General features: G+C 36.7%; 1 protein-coding gene across 1 annotated transcript in view; it reads right to left on the minus strand.

The window, feature by feature from the left end:
* Nucleotides 1-569: 569 nt before the first annotated feature.
* Oatp74d (Organic anion transporting polypeptide 74D) overlaps nucleotides 570-17,566 on the minus strand; it is a 28,432-nt gene continuing 11,435 nt past the window's right edge. Inside the window, exons 6-11 of the mRNA XM_071720081.1 lie at nucleotides 15,370-15,534; nucleotides 13,357-13,552; nucleotides 10,899-11,049; nucleotides 9,717-9,957; nucleotides 9,339-9,467; nucleotides 570-8,789 (exon numbers count right to left, since the gene is read on the minus strand). Coding sequence (XP_071576182.1) covers nucleotides 8,620-8,789; nucleotides 9,339-9,467; nucleotides 9,717-9,957; nucleotides 10,899-11,049; nucleotides 13,357-13,552; nucleotides 15,370-15,534 — 1,052 coding nt within the window. The 3' untranslated portion in view covers nucleotides 570-8,619. The remainder of the gene's footprint in view (nucleotides 8,790-9,338; nucleotides 9,468-9,716; nucleotides 9,958-10,898; nucleotides 11,050-13,356; nucleotides 13,553-15,369; nucleotides 15,535-17,566) is intronic.

Here is a 17,566-nt window from a genome sequence, read left to right on the forward strand (position 1 = left end):
TAATTACAATATTGTCTACATAAAAAAATGGCAATTTATATTTCGCACTCATTGTACACCCCACCTCTCGAGTACTTCTTCAATGCACATATTTCTCGCACTTGCGATTTGCGCGCGTACATTCGCGCGTCGCCGACGCGGGCGAGAGTTTACGAGCGCATGTCGCATAATTAAAGACTAGCAATTATAATTCTTCCATTTCCTCCACGAAGGATTCTACATTGATTAATTAGGTGAAACCGGGGTAGATCACTGACGCTATGCAGCTGGGAGCTACGGATGTACAGATACATTATCAATAAGTTCTCTCTCTCTCTCTCTCTCTCTCTCTCTCTCTCTCTCTCTCTCTCTCTCTCTCTCTCTCTCTCTCTCTCTCTCTCTCTCTCTCTCTCTCTCTCTCTCTCTCTCTCTCTCTCTCTCTCTCTCTCTCTCTCTCTCTCTCTCTCTCTCTCTCTCTCTCTCTCTCTCTCTCTCTCTCTCTCCTCTCTCTCTCTCTCTCTCTCTCTCTCTCCCTCTCTCTCTCTCTCCCTCTCTCTCTCTCCCTCTCTCTCTCTCTCTCTCTCTCTCTCTCTCTCTTACACACACACTTTCATTCGCTCATTCATTCCCCCATTCACTCACTCACTAAAATATAGAATTATAGTATATTCCCCGTATTCGCCAATGATCGATTTGTTTTTAGATTATAGAGTGTCCTACCGAAAAACATTATGCAAAGTCACCGTCGAAGCGAATCCGTAAAATCGCGACGAAAATTATGCGAGTATATAGAGAATCTCAAAAGCACTTCACACGGATGTAGGGAACAGTAACGGAAAGATATATGTCTTCTCTCCATGATAATCAAAACAAAAAATTTTGGATATCATGAAGATAAACGTGTGTGATTCTACGTGGCAGTGAAGAACAGTGAGTTCCATCGGGCAGTATCAGTAGGCAGTTTCGGAGTGCATCTTTAAGAAGAGTATATATGTGATGTATTTTTTAAGTCTGCTGGCAGTTTCCAGTTTCAAGACAGTCTTTGTATTTCGTAAATCGTCGCGGTTTTACGTCGCTTAATTACACAGCGATGATCGGCAAATAACTCGCGATCCGAAGATATATCAACTATTTAACTACTAATCGCTAATCACATTGATTAATCGAAACTAGTCGTAACGGAAATTCGTTTGCGCTTGATAGCGCAAACGAAGGCCAAGTAAGTAGGAAGCGATCGCGAGTCATTTGCCGCCGGTTGGATCAGCATCGGCGGAAAGACTGAAGGTCGAGACTCGATCCTGAGCCTCGAATTATTTTGGCAATTATTGTACTTGTCTATATTTACAAGTGTATCAATACGTACTACGTCGCGGAACACCGAGGAACGAACACATGAATATATTCGCTTATATATACATACATGTTAAAAAAATTCATTCTCGTAAAATTTAAATTAAAAATAAAAATTTAATGAGTTAATAGATACACGAATAAAAAATAACTCGAGAATTACAAGAGAAGATATAAATCGTGTCAAATATAAAGATAAACATAAATAGATAGGCAGAAAATATATTCTTGCACGCAGAGTTATTTGAAAATAATAAATAATCAAGAATCAAGAATTAAGACTTTTTTATATCGACTGAAGAAATTATGACGTGACAAGAACGCGTGAGTAACACATTTTTGTTTTGCATCATAATTCCTTCAACCTCTTCCTTCAAGAGCTTCCTAGTTGCTATCAAATTTTAATTCTTTGATTAATTATTAATTATATATTACAATATTTTGAAAAATATACTCTCTAAATTTCATAGAGTGGTTTCGCTACTAATATATTAGAATGATTGCGATAGCCACTCCAAAAGAGAAGGTTGTCACTCTAATTTGAGTAAATGCGGGCACTCATAAAGTAGGAGTTAATTTTTCACTAAAATTTTTAGAGCTACTCTATCGGAGTGACCTCACTCTAAAGCTATAGTGAATCACGATTTACTGATGCGACTAAATAACTCTAACAGAGTAAAATTTTCCACTCAAAATTATAGAGTGACATAATTCTCTCCTGTGGACACTGATCTACTGCACTCGAAAAGAGTGCCCTTTCAAATACAGTACGATTTTACTCCAACTTATAGAGCACAATTTTACTTTTTCTTAGAGTGACAAATCGCTCGAAGGTCACAGGCTCAATTTTCACTTTTCGTTTGCATTTCACTCTTCGACTTTTAGAGAGTAAAAACAAAATTTTTGATAAATATCTATTCACACGTTTGCACCTCAGTTCTCCGTGTTTCCGCCAAAGGGAATCGTCATGAGCAGACCGCCGCGCGCCGTCGCTCTCCGACGGCATCTACGAAATCGTCGTCGGAGTTGAAAAAGTTTGATCGACAGAGGAAAGGGAGACCGCATTAATATTATATTTTGTACACGTGGATCATCGTTAATTCCGTAGATTGTACACGATTCTACGATCTACGTAATTTGAAAAATATTTGTTCGATCGATCGAACGGCGATGAATTACGATTTCTAAACGATATAGATATACGTATATAGATATATAACGATAATCGCTTAAACAATACGAATTATTAATTATAGCGTGATCTCTTAACGTTTTTTTCCTCAAGAGTTTGATTTTGATCATCGAGAAGCTTCTATACGGGCATTATAGTGTGTCTTCATTCGCAAATACCCTCGAGACTCGAGGGTACCCGCAATGTTTAACATACGTCCGTTACATCCAAATCTGCATTACATTTCTGAATTACAGTCGGACATGATCCCCGTATATCGCTGTGCCGTGCTGCACCGCCGTGTTCGTTTAAAATATAGATTATTAATTTTTCCGTGGATACAAAAATACGATTCTCGGTTGGCAGCACCGCACAAAAGTAATGCAACGTACTCGGCCATTCATACACGACCCTCTACGATCGCGTACTCGACGAATATATTCTGTACAATATATATTCAATTTATATACCCGTACGTGGCATTATAATCGAGAATAACCAATATCGTTTGACAACAGCAGCTGAAGAAATGCGAAGTGAACACTGAATGTAATGTTAACTTTGAGACACGAACATTTAGGAGCCAAAATGCAACTTTTGTCACCTCAGCTGTGCATACGCGTTTTGCCAACTGCAAGACTCGCAAAACGATATTGGATATTCATCCGAACCGCTTGTTTTAATCAACTACACTCATTGTGCCTTGCTAATCATAGTAAAGCAGTTAATTCACTGCTTGCTCATGCCGACTGATGAATAAGATATTATATATCTTCGCGCTTTGAATAAGAAATTGGCTAATTTTCGTGATAAATGCACAAAGAGACGCATTCAATCGCCTCGGAGTCAAATTTCGAACGAAATGTTACGATTACAGTTACAGTTTTGTTCCGTAATAATCGAGATTATAGCAAATAGAGATTAGTATATGTAGATCAATAAATATCTGTTATAAAATAACATTATGCATTATATTACATGTTGATTTTTTCATCATCCTTACGTCAGATCGCATAATCGACACTTCAGTTTTCGGGGAGGGGATCAATGGAGAAATGCACTCATAACTGTCCCAAAAACATAAAATTCTCCAAAAATATATTTCCCGTTTTTCGCGCTAAACCGCACGCTCGTACAAAATAACCCTTAAATACAAACCGCTCGCGCAGATAAAATATTAAATTTGGAAAGAATAAATGTGTAAATGTGTGAGGCTTATGCGTGCAGAAGGAAAAAACAACAGGGTAACTCTCAAAAGACGAAATATTCTATACCGGTGTAACCATGAAATCGCGTCTGTATTTAAGGGTTAATAAACATCGACGAGAGAGAAAGCCGACCGTATGAAAGAGATAATCGTCAATTCACACGTATAATTGATTTTCTATATTTAAATTGGCGGTCGCATCAAATAATCATCTAAAATTCAAGTTCAAATTCAATATTACCCAAACACTGGAAAATTATCCAATATTTTAATAGCCCTTTCCGTTTGGAAAAAAGTTGTCTAAATAATTCTCTCTTTACTTTGGAATATTGTGCAAGCAATTTTAAACGAGTATTTACTATTTCAAGGAAAGAGCTGCTTTTTTTAAAAAAGTTTCCAATACTTCGAATTGAATAAGTTTCAAATTATTCCATTATTATGCTATACTAGCTGCAGGCAATCCTCCACAAAAAATGAATACGCATTGAGATATTTTTTTCGTTATTCAAAAAATGCGCGAAATCCTAAAAAGTACTCAGACAGATAATCAGATATCGATGAGCATGTTTCATGTAAAGTGTATCATATTAAAATACAACTTTTTTTAATAATCCTTCATTTGCTCTTCTTTTATTTATTTTTGTATGTGTGGTTCGCATTCTCCTCTAGCACACCAGCACGATAATCATAGTAACGATGATAATAATAATTAACTTTTTGTCTCATCTTATTTCCGTTTTCGTCAAATCATCTAAAAATATTATATGTATCATATGTATCTTTGCTTTCGATCTCGTCGACCTCTCTCTCTTATTCTCCTCTTTGTTTTATTTTCCATCTTTCCGCATCACTGGAGACTTCCGCCAGTCATGGTATTTATTACAAGTTTCTACATATAACGTCTATATATATATATATATATATATATATATATATTTACCATAATAGTACTTTATGCGCAAGTGTAACACACGGACGGTAGTGCCTAAGAGGTCAACCGAGATCCAAGAAAAATTTCGAATGTCATATCAACAACCGTATCTGTGTATGCGTACATATATGTTTTATCGATTCTTAAAACCGGAGCAAATAAACGCGGTTTATATACATCTCAATTTGTGCTAGATATCTTCAATCTCCAACAATATTATCTCCAACAATAATTACTAAAATCTAAAATCTTAATTTAATATAACTGAAACATTTTATATGTTTCTAAGTTTACAAAAATTTTAATTTTTTTTAAATTAAAATTGTACTTTTTAAAGATTTATTTTATATAATATTTATATAAAATAAACTTTTATTTCTTTATTTCAGGGATTTAATTCAGGGACGTTTATCGCAAAAATTGAAGGTCGGATGAATATAGGTAGGTCGGATAATTTTTAAATATGTTTCTGTGATTAACTCAAAAATATAAAAAAAATTCGAATAATGTATAAAGTCCAGAAGTTTACTATTTAAATTAAAAAATTCTTTATTTTCGCGAAATTTTGTTTAGATAATATTGTTCAAGAGTTTATTACTAGCGCAAATTAAGAATAACAAACTATGTAAAGGAACGAGGATGTTTAAGGCCGCTCAAAACGAACGTCTTTGTGTTTCAAGGATGCGACATTCTTACATACATAAAAATATATCGCTAATTTACGGAGCATACTCGAATTTCGCTCGTACGTCGCAAATTATTGTCAAAACAGTCACCGACATCGAGGTAAGTAATTAATCTTTCCAATGCAGTAATTAATCTTTCACCTTGCAAAGTCTCGAATCAAGTTATCGATAATGAGCTCTGTTTTAACAATAACGAGATGTACAATATATTAAGAGGTAGTCATTTGCTGCGTTAATCCTTAGCATATTATACCATGTAGTAACTTATTATCTTGTTATTCCTACATTTCTGATTTTAACAGTCAAAACACACTACACTTACTTTACTCCTTATAGTTTTTAATCTATTAATTATCCTTAGACAAGCAGTATTTGTATTCGAGAAGCGCCGAGAATAATACAGACCTATAATAAAACGTGTTTATTACAAATTTAAATTGCACACAAATGTGTAAATGCGTCAATTTTGGAAACGGCATCTCTTTCGAGACATTTCTACAGTCAATGTTAATTAACAATTGTTAATTAACAATTGTCGATTAGCATTTTTTAATCAACAATTATTAATTAGCAATCGTTTGATTTTGGTCAACAAATAAAGTAGTGCAGCTGTTTTTTTTTTCAACAACAATATTTAAGATAACAAAAAAATCTAGTTTAATTACAGAATTTCTGTACTTTTTTCTTTTCCGAAATTTACGCGTTGAGGTTCAGATCTGTATCGCTCGCTCGGCGCTTCACTTCTGTAGTGCTTCGCAGATAATTTCTATCTCCGCGCGAGGCGCCGCGACCGGTGCGAAAACCCGGCGCATCAGTCATCGCGATGACTTTTTTCAAAACATCAATAGAGAGAACACACGCAAGGATTAAAGCAGAGGTGCACGCGAGCATACCTGAAGCGCATACGTTCGTTTGTGAGCGATCGAGGACTGACTGACCAGAATCGACGATTTTAAGCTGTACATTACGTACCTACGTACGTGAAGTATACACTTTTTTACACGTATATAATTATATGTATATCCTTTGCCTGCTCTTTACGCATTCCAACCGCGAAGAAGCTTTCTTATCGCAACGATCGATCGAATGGAATGATCGGCGAGTTTTCCTCCGTCTCTTTTACTTTTTCACGTGTTTTCGGACATAATCATACCTGAGACACGTAATGCACCATGCAACGCGCGATTGAATAACATTGCTATTTTCGAAAAGAAAATACAGGGCATATCAACTACATTTATTTGTTCGGATTTTAAATTTTAATGTCTGGCGAGAGATCAGCAACTCTTTATTGGATTTAATCTAATGTTAATTTCACCATTAATAGATTTGTAATAAATTGTGTTCCAATTCCTCCGACTAAAAATTTTGCTGTCAAATTTAAATAAAAAAGATTCAATTCACTGACATGAGAAATGTCCAGTTTTAAATTTGATAAATATTTCTGTTACTGACATGTGCACAATCGCTTATTCCTGATTTTACTTTTTAGATATCGTTTTCTAAGATTTTTAAAATATTTACATTTCTCGTCATTTATTAAAAATAATAAATTTTAAAAAACTTGGAAATTAATATATGTAATGTAGTACCTGATACCGTACCTTTAATTTTAATATAATTTTGTATTTAACTAATTAATATTTAATAATAATAATAATAATAATTTAATAGGTAATTAATCGCCAGTAATGAAATAATACAACGAAATTGTTAATCGGCCTGACTGGCAAAACTTTATTAGATATCAACAAAGTTATTATTAATAATTAACTAATAATTGTTGATATCTACTAAAGTTTTGCCAGTCAGGCCGATTAACAATTTCGTTGTAATAATAATAATAATAATAATGAAATTATATTAATTTTAATATTAAAATATCCAATAACAGATTTGCTTGCGACATACAGACCTAAATATATCTCAATAATGCTCATAAATGCATTTTTGTTCTTATAATAACTAATACATTTTTTGTCAATAGTGTACCAAATTATAATATAGCAAATCTTTCTCACAGCCGTTAATTAATCGTCAACCAAATCTCTTTTTAAAAAGTCGCAAATTCTTAATTAACAGCCGCCTTATCTGCTCAGATAGCGGAGTCCAACAATCAATGCTTCAGTTTGGCATTACATTTTATATTTCTTAATACTTAAAAATGTATATTGCACGATACTCAATAAATTATGTTTTTCAAAAATTTTGTAATTTTTATAAATATTAAAATTTTACAATCTTGCGTTTTAATTAAAAGATTTTCTCACTTTTTTATTGTTATATAGCTTTGAGATATTAGATATTTAGTACCGCGAACTCAGTACTCCATTAGCTTTGATTGTAGCCCCCTTCTGTAATGAGATTTTTATTAAATCTCTACTAAATAAACAAAACTACATTTGTAACCTACGTAAATGCCCCGCGTTTCCTTTTGCATCACGGTAAACGAACGTTACCGTTAAAGAATTAGATAACGTGTGCACGCGCGCGAGCGCGGCGGGAACGCGTCATATACTAATCAACGCCGGTGCAAAGCACGAAGCAATCCCTCACTGTCTGTCCGTGCGAGCCGCATTCACTGCCACCCGCGAGGCCGCTCGTGTGCTTTGATTCGATTCGATTCCCCGGATCGGTCGGTGCGGATCGGCGGACTGCGTGCTCGCCGCGAGCACCGTCATTTCGTAGGCACGGAAGTAGTACTTTTATTGCGTATACTTACTGACAAGCCTCCCTGAGAGAGAAACCCTACTAACTTTTCCAAGGCGCACTCGAGAGACTTATATTACGTTGCGATGCTCGAGACGAAGTATATGCCTCAAGTCTTCCCTTTCTTCCGTGTCTTCGTTCTTCACTGTCGCATAAGTATTAATTACTTTTGTATGCTTTAAACTAAATTTTTCTTCCCGTTCATCGCACATTCGCACACAACTGAGCCCTGGAGTCCTCCGAGTCACCGAATCAAAATTCGTCCAAGTCGTCCTTCGACTTCAGTCTTCCTTGTGATTCACACGAAGAGCCCGCTTCTTTATGCTCGGATGCCGTCGAGGGACAAGAGGAACTAGACTTCCTGCCCATCAGAACGGAACTCTTTCGAGGAAAGTTCCGTTTCGATGCGTGTAATCGCCGGCAAGCCGATCGCTCGCCGTCTCTCTGGGAAGTCACGACGAGCTGTGCACCATTCGCGAAGGACGATGCCCCTGCGTATCCTACGACACTGCGTTGCATCCTTAGACGACGACGATGATAATGTCGCCGTCGCGGCCCTTCACCGCAAAAGAGTAATACGAAACCTTCACAAATAGTCGTTCTCGACCGCTTGAGCGTCCTGCGATTTTAACGTCGCCATTTCCTCCGCAGTACCTGTCTCGCCCTCCTGCTCCTCCACGAAGCTTATGCTCCCGGCCTTGTACCAGACGACTATATCCACCACGAAGGCCAGCAAGAGGATGCCGCCCGTCGTACCTGCAAAAGAAACATTCAATCAGTATATTACGTAATCTGTGTTTATGTGCAATCCAGCGTGGTGACACTGCAAATTTTATCGTTATTTAAAGAATATGTTCTTCCTTTCTTGCAAACTTTCGGCTCAAATTATCCATCTATTTATTTATTTTAATTTTATATATTTCATTAGCATTTCAAGTTACAACAAAATCGAAAGAAATATCACTGTAAATCCAAGTGTGTTATTTCAACATGCATAAACGTCTAAAAATGACACATTTGACTGAAGCTCGTTTTATATGTTTTAAATTAACACGTTTAATCGCATTAAATTGAAAGTTAATACGTTCAACCGTGTTAAATGACGTAATTTAAAACGGCAAGAAATGTGTAAAAAGAGCTTCAGTTAAAATAACACACTTGGATTTGCAGTGATATTACTAACAATACGTGTGTTAATTTAAAAATTCAACACAAAATTTTTTTTTTAACAACCTAATTTTTTTCCATTTTTTAGTAACAAATTTTAGTAGTAGAATTTTTTCCATATCTCTAAGTTGTACATACCGTGATAGAACATTCTAAAGACGTTCGAATCGTAAAGCCAACAGGCGCCTCGCTCACCGCAAGCGTATTCCCATACGAGACAAGCGGAATCTACCACAGCACCATAAACGATAGGACACGGAACATTGCCTGAAGCGAAGAGACAAAGATACTATATATTACTGTTGAAAAAGACATTTTTAGAACAATGAGAAATTAAAATTAAATTAGCCTTTTTTCAATTCGTGAACTTACATGAATACTTTATTATATTATATAAATTATTTAATTATAAAATTTGTTTATAAGTAATATTACAATCATTTTTAATATTTTTCAAACAAAAGTTTTTATTTCTGTTATTGGAAAATGTCCAGCAAGTAATTAGTAAGTAATTACCGAATAAGCCGATGGCGAACTGTATCAGGCCCAGTGCCATGGCCTTGTCCCTGGGATCCACGCATCGTAGAATGAGCAACATAGAGCCTACCTCGCTCGTGGAGTGAATAAAAACGAAGACTGAGAACAGGATCATGTAAACCCAAAAGTTACTGCACTCCAATTGACAGTAACCGATCGACGCCGTGCTCACTATTTCCGGTATCGTTACGTTCTGTCCGATGCATTGACAATTGTAAAACTGTGAAGTATCAAACGTAACGTCATCAGAAGAGGGAATTTGTAGCGAGGATTATAATTTTTCGCGCCTCGTATGTTGAAAGTATAACTGCCGAATAATATTTCGTGTTAAAAAAGAAGTTACACAATACTCTCTAAATCTCATAGAGTGGTTTCGCCATGCACTAATATATTAGAGTGATTGCGATAGTCACTCCAAAAGAGATAGCACTCATAAAGTAGGAGTGAATTTTTTACTCAAATTTTTAGAGCGGCTACTCTATCGAAGTGATGTGATCTCACTCTAAAGCTATAGTGAATCACGATTCACTAAAGATTGACTAATAAATGACTCTAACAGAGTGATATTTTCTACTCAAAATTGTAGAGTGACATAATTCACTCCTATGGATACTGATTTACTACACTCGAAAAGAGTGCTCTCTCACTCAAATAGAGTGCGATTTCACTCCAACTATAGAGCGCAATTTTACTCTTTCTTAAACAAATCATTCAAAGTGTACAGGCTCAATTATCATTTTTCGTTACACTTGCATTTCACTCGTTTTGAGCGACATTTCACTCCTTGACTTTTAGAGAGTACCAAATAATATCTATTTCGCGTCGAAAAAAATGAAGTTACAATGGATATTTATGCTCAGAGAGTTATTAAATCTCGTTATTAAATATTCAAGAAATATCGAATAAAACAGCACGCTTAAAATTGTCTTCGGCTTCAACAACCGTGATTCTGTCTAAATATCGCAAATTTCGTAAACAGAGGCGAGAGATCTCCCAAATTCATGTTGATCTCCGAGTGGCTTCCCAACAATCTCAATTCTTGGTCTTACAGTGTTTCCAAGCTGACGACCGATTCAATTACCATCGTATCCCGTGTAATCTCACTCTAGCAGATATGTCATCAGAGCATGTCCTGCCGGTTCTACCGGGCTTAGCACTTACCGATGCCACTTTGCCGTCAGCAACCGTATAATTCGAGCAACCCGCGTGACACGCGGAGAAATACGTTCTGCCATCGGTGCCGCAGATTGGACTGAATTTGTTCCGATCGCAGTCGCAAGTAGCCTCGCAGGTCGGCTCGAAGCTAGAGAGTCTATGGAAACGAATCGTTCTCAGATCAGCCCCGCTTTAAACTATGTCTCATTTTATTAACTTAATCGTCTGTCTTGCTTAAGATAATTCGTTTTGACATAAAAATAGATTAATAAGTTTAAATAGAAATGCGTTTGCTTAATTAAAGAAAGGTAAACTTTGTTAAGTTGAATAAAGAAATCAAGCTCAATAAGTAAATGTCAGGTACATTAAATATCTCGTTTAAGCGAGAAAAATGTTGACTTAGCAAGTATGGCTCGCTGGCTACTTAAATATTAGAAATGATGTCTCAGATACGTAGCAGTCTGAATCATATCAGTGCTTTTAACCCTTTACGGCACGGTGAAACTGAGCGTCTCATCTTTCTCCACACAGTTTTTAATTATTTTAACGAATTTTTTTTATGTACATGAACAAGTGTAAAAAAAGTAGGCAACCATAAATTTTTATTTGCATAATTATTATAAATAAACAAATAGTCAAAATTTGTGCTTTTTATTTAAAAAATTCATTTTCCATTAAACTATTATCAATATCGAAACGACAATTTAAGCACTTATTTAGGACACCCTAAAGTATTTTTCAGAATTTTGTCAGATTTTTTTGCTACGTTGTTTTTTTATTATAAATTAATATTCTTTGAAAAATATGAAAAAATCAATATTTTCCACTGTAAATCCAAATAAATAGTTTGAATATCTCTTATAATATTGTCCTGTGGATTTCAGATTCAGATTCAGCGACAAAAAACCTCCTATACCCAGGTACTGATTTACCACACGTACTAATTTTCATGGAAATTAAATAAATTTTTGGATTATTGGTCCGCCATATTAAATCGACCATAAATTTAAAAATTCTGACTTCTGATTCGTAATCAGTGACCCGAAAAATCCCCGATATAAAGTTTCGGGGGATCGGTCTAAAAAATTCGGTCTAATAAAAAGTCGTGACACAAAGGATTAAACCAAACACCTTAAAATTATAAATAATATCTTCTTTTCCCTAAATTCTATAATTTTTATAATGTAATACAAAAATAGAGAAAATATGTGTGCGTATGTACGTGTGTGATGTGTGAAAGAGAAAGAGAAAGAGAGAGAATGTTGGAAAAAAGTCTCTGCTAAAACAAGGAGATAAAGCAATTCACAGCCGCACAAGAATCAAGCCATTAAAATCAATTAAATCCTGTTGTTAAAAAAATATATTTGTCCACGTTATGACGGTTTCCGCTCGATGAGATATAATGCTCTAGATTGCACAAAGTCACTGTCAAAGTTTTCTCGCTTTCGCGCGCCTAATAAATAAACGAGGAGCCCGAATCGGAAGAGCTCGAGATGTATGTATTTAGGGGAACCAGGAGATATCGTTGACTTGTAAATAAGAGGGAGGGAGGGCGAGGGTCCGCACGCGCGCGTTTCCGATACGTGTATTTACGATGCGCATTTTAATCGGACACGCATTCGAGCACGTTGTCTTTCGTTAAATACCGGCCGTCGTTCGCCAGACCGCGCGAAGTGGCAATCGCGATAGTTTCGTAACGATGTTACTAACATGAGTCGAACGCTTTCGAAAATACTGTCAAGCTGCGATATTATCGAAGGGAGAACGCAAAATAAACTTTGTCACGTGTCGCACTGGATCCGAGAACGTAAACGTCAACATTTAAAATGCCTATATATAATTACGGATGCTAATATTATTCTAGACCTTTTCTGTCTTTCTCTCTACATCTTATTTTAATAAAAAATTATCTAAAATTATCTTTACAAGCTAAAATACATAATTTTGTTAGACACTTTGTCGTCCTTGATACCAGATATAAGATTAATAGAATGCTTGGTTAATTTCACTGACACTCGATTATGCTAATACAATATTTAATTATAAATTGTAATATAGTATACTAGAGTAATATAGACCTCTACATAACACGGGAAATGCATTCCGTGTTATGCGAGCCACACATATTATAGATACATATATGAATTATGTATGCATATGGAAATACATATTTATAAAAAATGTAAATTAAATATTAAAGATATAACAGATTATTATTAAATTAAAGATATAAAACCCTTTTTACTTCACTTTAAAACAAACAAATATTATAATTTTTTCATCGTGTTACATGGAGGTCTCCTGTGTATTGTTATCTTCATTTAATATATGCTTGTATGTGCTAATAATTTCACCTGTTTATTCGTAACATATAAAAATTTTCCTTTCAACGACATCCGCGTCGAGCGTAATCATTGGAGCGACGCCGACGTAAAATTTTGCTAGATGCGATGAAATCACTTACCCGTCGGAATGTGACACAAGTCCGGCGAAGTCGTCCATCGGACAACCAATAAACATCAACACACCCATGCCGATCGCGTAAACGACCGCGGTGAAGGCGATCCAGGCTGCGACGAATCTGGCATTAGGCTTCGCCCTCAAGATAAATACGCCGCTAATTATGATGCCCAATCCCATCACTAGGATCCCGCCAACACCTGTGCAAAAAATCGCGCTCATTATACGACCGTTCAGAGCCATTCACCTGGCAATTCATGTTGTGCGTCATAATCCAGTCATGGAAACTCAAGAATAGCGATAGTCACTTCATTAAAATAGACTTCATTAATTAAAAAATCAGCGCACTTGTCGGATAAAAACACGTTGCTCTCTTAATACACTAAATAGTGTAAAGTATATTATTACATTATAGTTGTGTAAAAAACAAAATTGACAACCATATATTTTATTAATTTTCTATTTAAACTACAGACTATCCAATATTTTATTCAATAAGTCAAATAAATTTTATTATTTAATCTTCTTTATTCAATATATATATCATAAAAAAAAGCTTTTCAATAATTACAAAGTATATCAAATATAGTGTTCAAAATTTGTCATAACGCTTCAGAATTAAAGTGCTCTACTTGTATTTTTATTAGTTTAATATATTTTCGTCGCGGGCATCTACGAAATAATTCAAAATCGGTACAATAGCATTGCGCAACACAATGGTAGTTCTCAAAATATTCGCCACTGAATAATACGACCATACTTAATTAATATAAGCCGGACAAGCGTAAAATGATGGGAAGTAGAATCAGAATGTAGAAACGGAATGTAGCCTTGTTCTACGGCCGACGCCAGTTATTCGGCGGACAATATCATAAATTAACGCGTGCACGTACGTAAGATAAGGTACTGTACAATTAATACCGAGATACGCGCGAGTTCGTTCTACCGTTTATATCGAACTATCCATTATCGCTGCACGCGCAGCCAGGCCACGATACTACTAGCAACATCTTCCATTACGTCACTTTAACATTATTTATTCATTATAATTTTAATTAATATTTTTCAACAAAAAAAAAAAAGAATCGGAAATATGTATAATGTTGCTGTAAATTACACTCTCTAAATCTCATAGAGCATGGTTTCGCCACTAATATATTAGAGTGATTGCGATAGTCATAAGGTAGGAGTAAATTTTTCACTCAAATTTTTAGAACGGCTACTCTACCGTAGTGGTACGATCTCACTCTAAAGTTACATCACGATTCATCGAAGTTTGAATGATAAATAATAATTCTAACAGAGTGAAATTTTCCACTCAAAATTGTAGAATGACATAACCCAGGTAGCAAGCACTCGTCATTTTGACGTCAAATGACGTCAAAAGACGTCAAAATGACAGACTTTTGACGTCAATTGACGTCAAAATGACGAGTCTTGCTACCTGGGAATTCATTCCTGTGGATTCTGATCTACTGATGCACTCAAATGGAGTGAAATGCGATTTCACTCCAACTTATGGAGCGCAATTTTGCTCTTTCTTAGAGTGGCGAAACGTTCAAAGTGCACAGGCTCAATTTTCACTTTTCATTACAATTGCATTTCACATTTTGAGTGATATTTCAGTTTTCGACTTTTAGAAAGCATACATGTTTCTTTAAGTCGTACAAAGCATTAATAATAATTCCAGATTATTCTGTTTGATTGGCCGACAGATTTTGTCGCAACTTCCTGCACGATGGACGAAGTGAGAGAACAAGGTTTTTTTTTTCGTGAGCGAAATGACACGACCGTTCTGACGTTTACGTCAAATTATCCACTTTGCGTCGTAATCGCGACGGACATCCGGCGACGAAATCTTGCGACGTCGCCCGCCCGATCTTTCGGGAAACGTCGACGCTGTTATTCCGGAGGACACGATTCATCTCTCACGGTGAGCATATCATCAGTAATATAATTGGGGATACATTTCGGGATTCCCGGAGGCCCCGCTCGCGTGTTCACTCGCGATAATTACCTGAGATCATGTTCGCATGATGAGCCGGCAGGCGAAATTGGCTCTCGAGGTACTTGGGCAGAAAGGTATAGAGACCGGCGATCGGCAGGATGTGTAACACACTACTTGCGGTTCTGAACATCAGAATGTCGTTCTTCAACAGCCTCTTTACAGCGCTGGGAAAGTCTGCAACAGTAAACGATCAAAGTGTTAATATATGAATGTGCGCGTGTGAGAGTGCAAGAATTAATATCAGATCAGTCCGTAAACTTCTGCTTGTACGTGTTCATTAAGGTTGTCATTGACTTCCGACACAGGTGAAACAAAAAAGAATTACAGCAATTTACAACCAGAAATTTTTGAGTAATAAATATTTATCATCGATTAAAATGTAAATTGTGTCTTATTTTCCTTGTCTGAAAACCGCTGGAAGATAGATGTAAATCTAGTAACCTAATAGAAATAAATCAGTCGACGTGCGTATAGAAGGTATCAGATAACGGACGTTCTAACGAAATCCGATTGGATGCCATGTCCTTTCGAAATTTTCGAAAGTCCGACGTGAAATGTCCCACTAATTATGCTCCCTCTAGGCAAATGAGAGAAATGAGATCTCTCGGACCGCCGTATTAATGTACAACGGGTATACGGGTCATCGACTCGAAGTGTTACACGTTTCATGGACGAAGGTTACGCAGGGCTTAGCGATAGTCCTAGTCGTGCGATCTGGCTCCGCCGCGCAGATGCATCTCGTGGCAAGCGAGAGATGCACGCGTGGCCACACGGTTATCTCTTATTGGTCCCGGTCTCGCCTGATCTTCCCTCTGTCCCTTCGAGCCGTGCGTACACCCGTATATACTCGTCCTCTGCGAATCTGACAGAGTTGCCGGGTCTACCGATCCGCCGTATATTTACGAGCTCGATTACGAGGGGCGAGCTAATTAGCCAGCAATCGAGTCCTCTCCTCTCGGCGTCCTCTTCCTCGGGAGGATGCGAAAGGGTTCGAAGGTGGTCGGAGATGGGAAACAGAACGGAGGAAGAGATCGCGCCGAGAAAAGGAGAAAGGGAGGCTCCGTGCTGTACGATTCTGCGTTATAAAGCGCTGAGCGATTCCAAGCGACTTTAGCATTGACGACGACGACAACGACGGCTACGTTTACTGGCAGTTTCACCGGAATCAGTGTAACGTATCGGTGGAGATCGATGCGTCGCGTGGACTTTTACACACGCGTTTACCTTCGCCAGACAAAGGTACATATATATCGCTCGGCCGAACGAACGTATTGACCCATTGAAAAACGTATAGACCTGCTTTCTAGGAAGCTATAGTCCGCCAGCATTCTAGTTCCCCGATAATTAAGGAACGACGTTATTGCGATTGAAATGCACAAAATTATTCTCGAGGCTCGGCAAACGCATTTATACACCTCTCGAATTAATTTACTGTCAGTTCTAACGAGAGAAACATTCGCGATTGTCTCTTTCGATAAATCGTCATAAAGCTCAAAATAAAAAATTATTTTTCTGTATGCTATAGCATTTAGACGTAAAAATAGCAATTTAAAATTAATATAGTATATTTGTTTTTAACGTTGAATACCGTTGAAGCTATGGATGCATACATTTCTTCCTGTCCCATTTTGAAAAGTAGCAAAACAAAGGATTTTGATCATTTAAAATCAAATACTGTCGTAAAGTTTTTCTAAAAATTACGAAGGTATTGAAAAAGTATATCGCAAAATTTTAAAAATCTCTCATGCATCAAGGAATTAAAAATATTTGAAATAAAAGTTTCAGAGTATTTTAAGCTCTATCGCAATCACGCGATTTCACTTTCCAGATGTATGAAGTCTCGAGAAAAAGAGATTCGTCCTTTTAAAAAGTCCGATTATTATAAATCGAGAAGCGGGTCAAAGGGTTAATTAATCACTTTGCAATTTGCTCAAAGAGAGGCTAAATAAATGCCCCTCGGTCTTCTTCCGCTGAGGACTTAATTTATCTCCTCGGGACGAGTCTCGAGCATCTTTTTCGCACGATACTGTAGAAAGTGTATAGTATATGCGTAACCTTGTGCGTGCAAACGCGGCTATATGCCTAGGACTTGCCTAGAAGTCTTCTAGGTACCCGTGAGAGGCCAGCTAGGAGAGGCAACTCCGGTCGTGGCAACTCCGCATAGGGACGTCCCACAGACCATGAGTAGACAAACGTGACTAACATT

This window comes from Temnothorax nylanderi, unplaced genomic scaffold (assembly GCF_030848795.1).
Source record: "Temnothorax nylanderi isolate EJ_2023f unplaced genomic scaffold, tnyl_v1.0 TNYL_tig0324_pilon, whole genome shotgun sequence".
Taxonomy (NCBI): domain Eukaryota; kingdom Metazoa; phylum Arthropoda; class Insecta; order Hymenoptera; family Formicidae; genus Temnothorax; species Temnothorax nylanderi.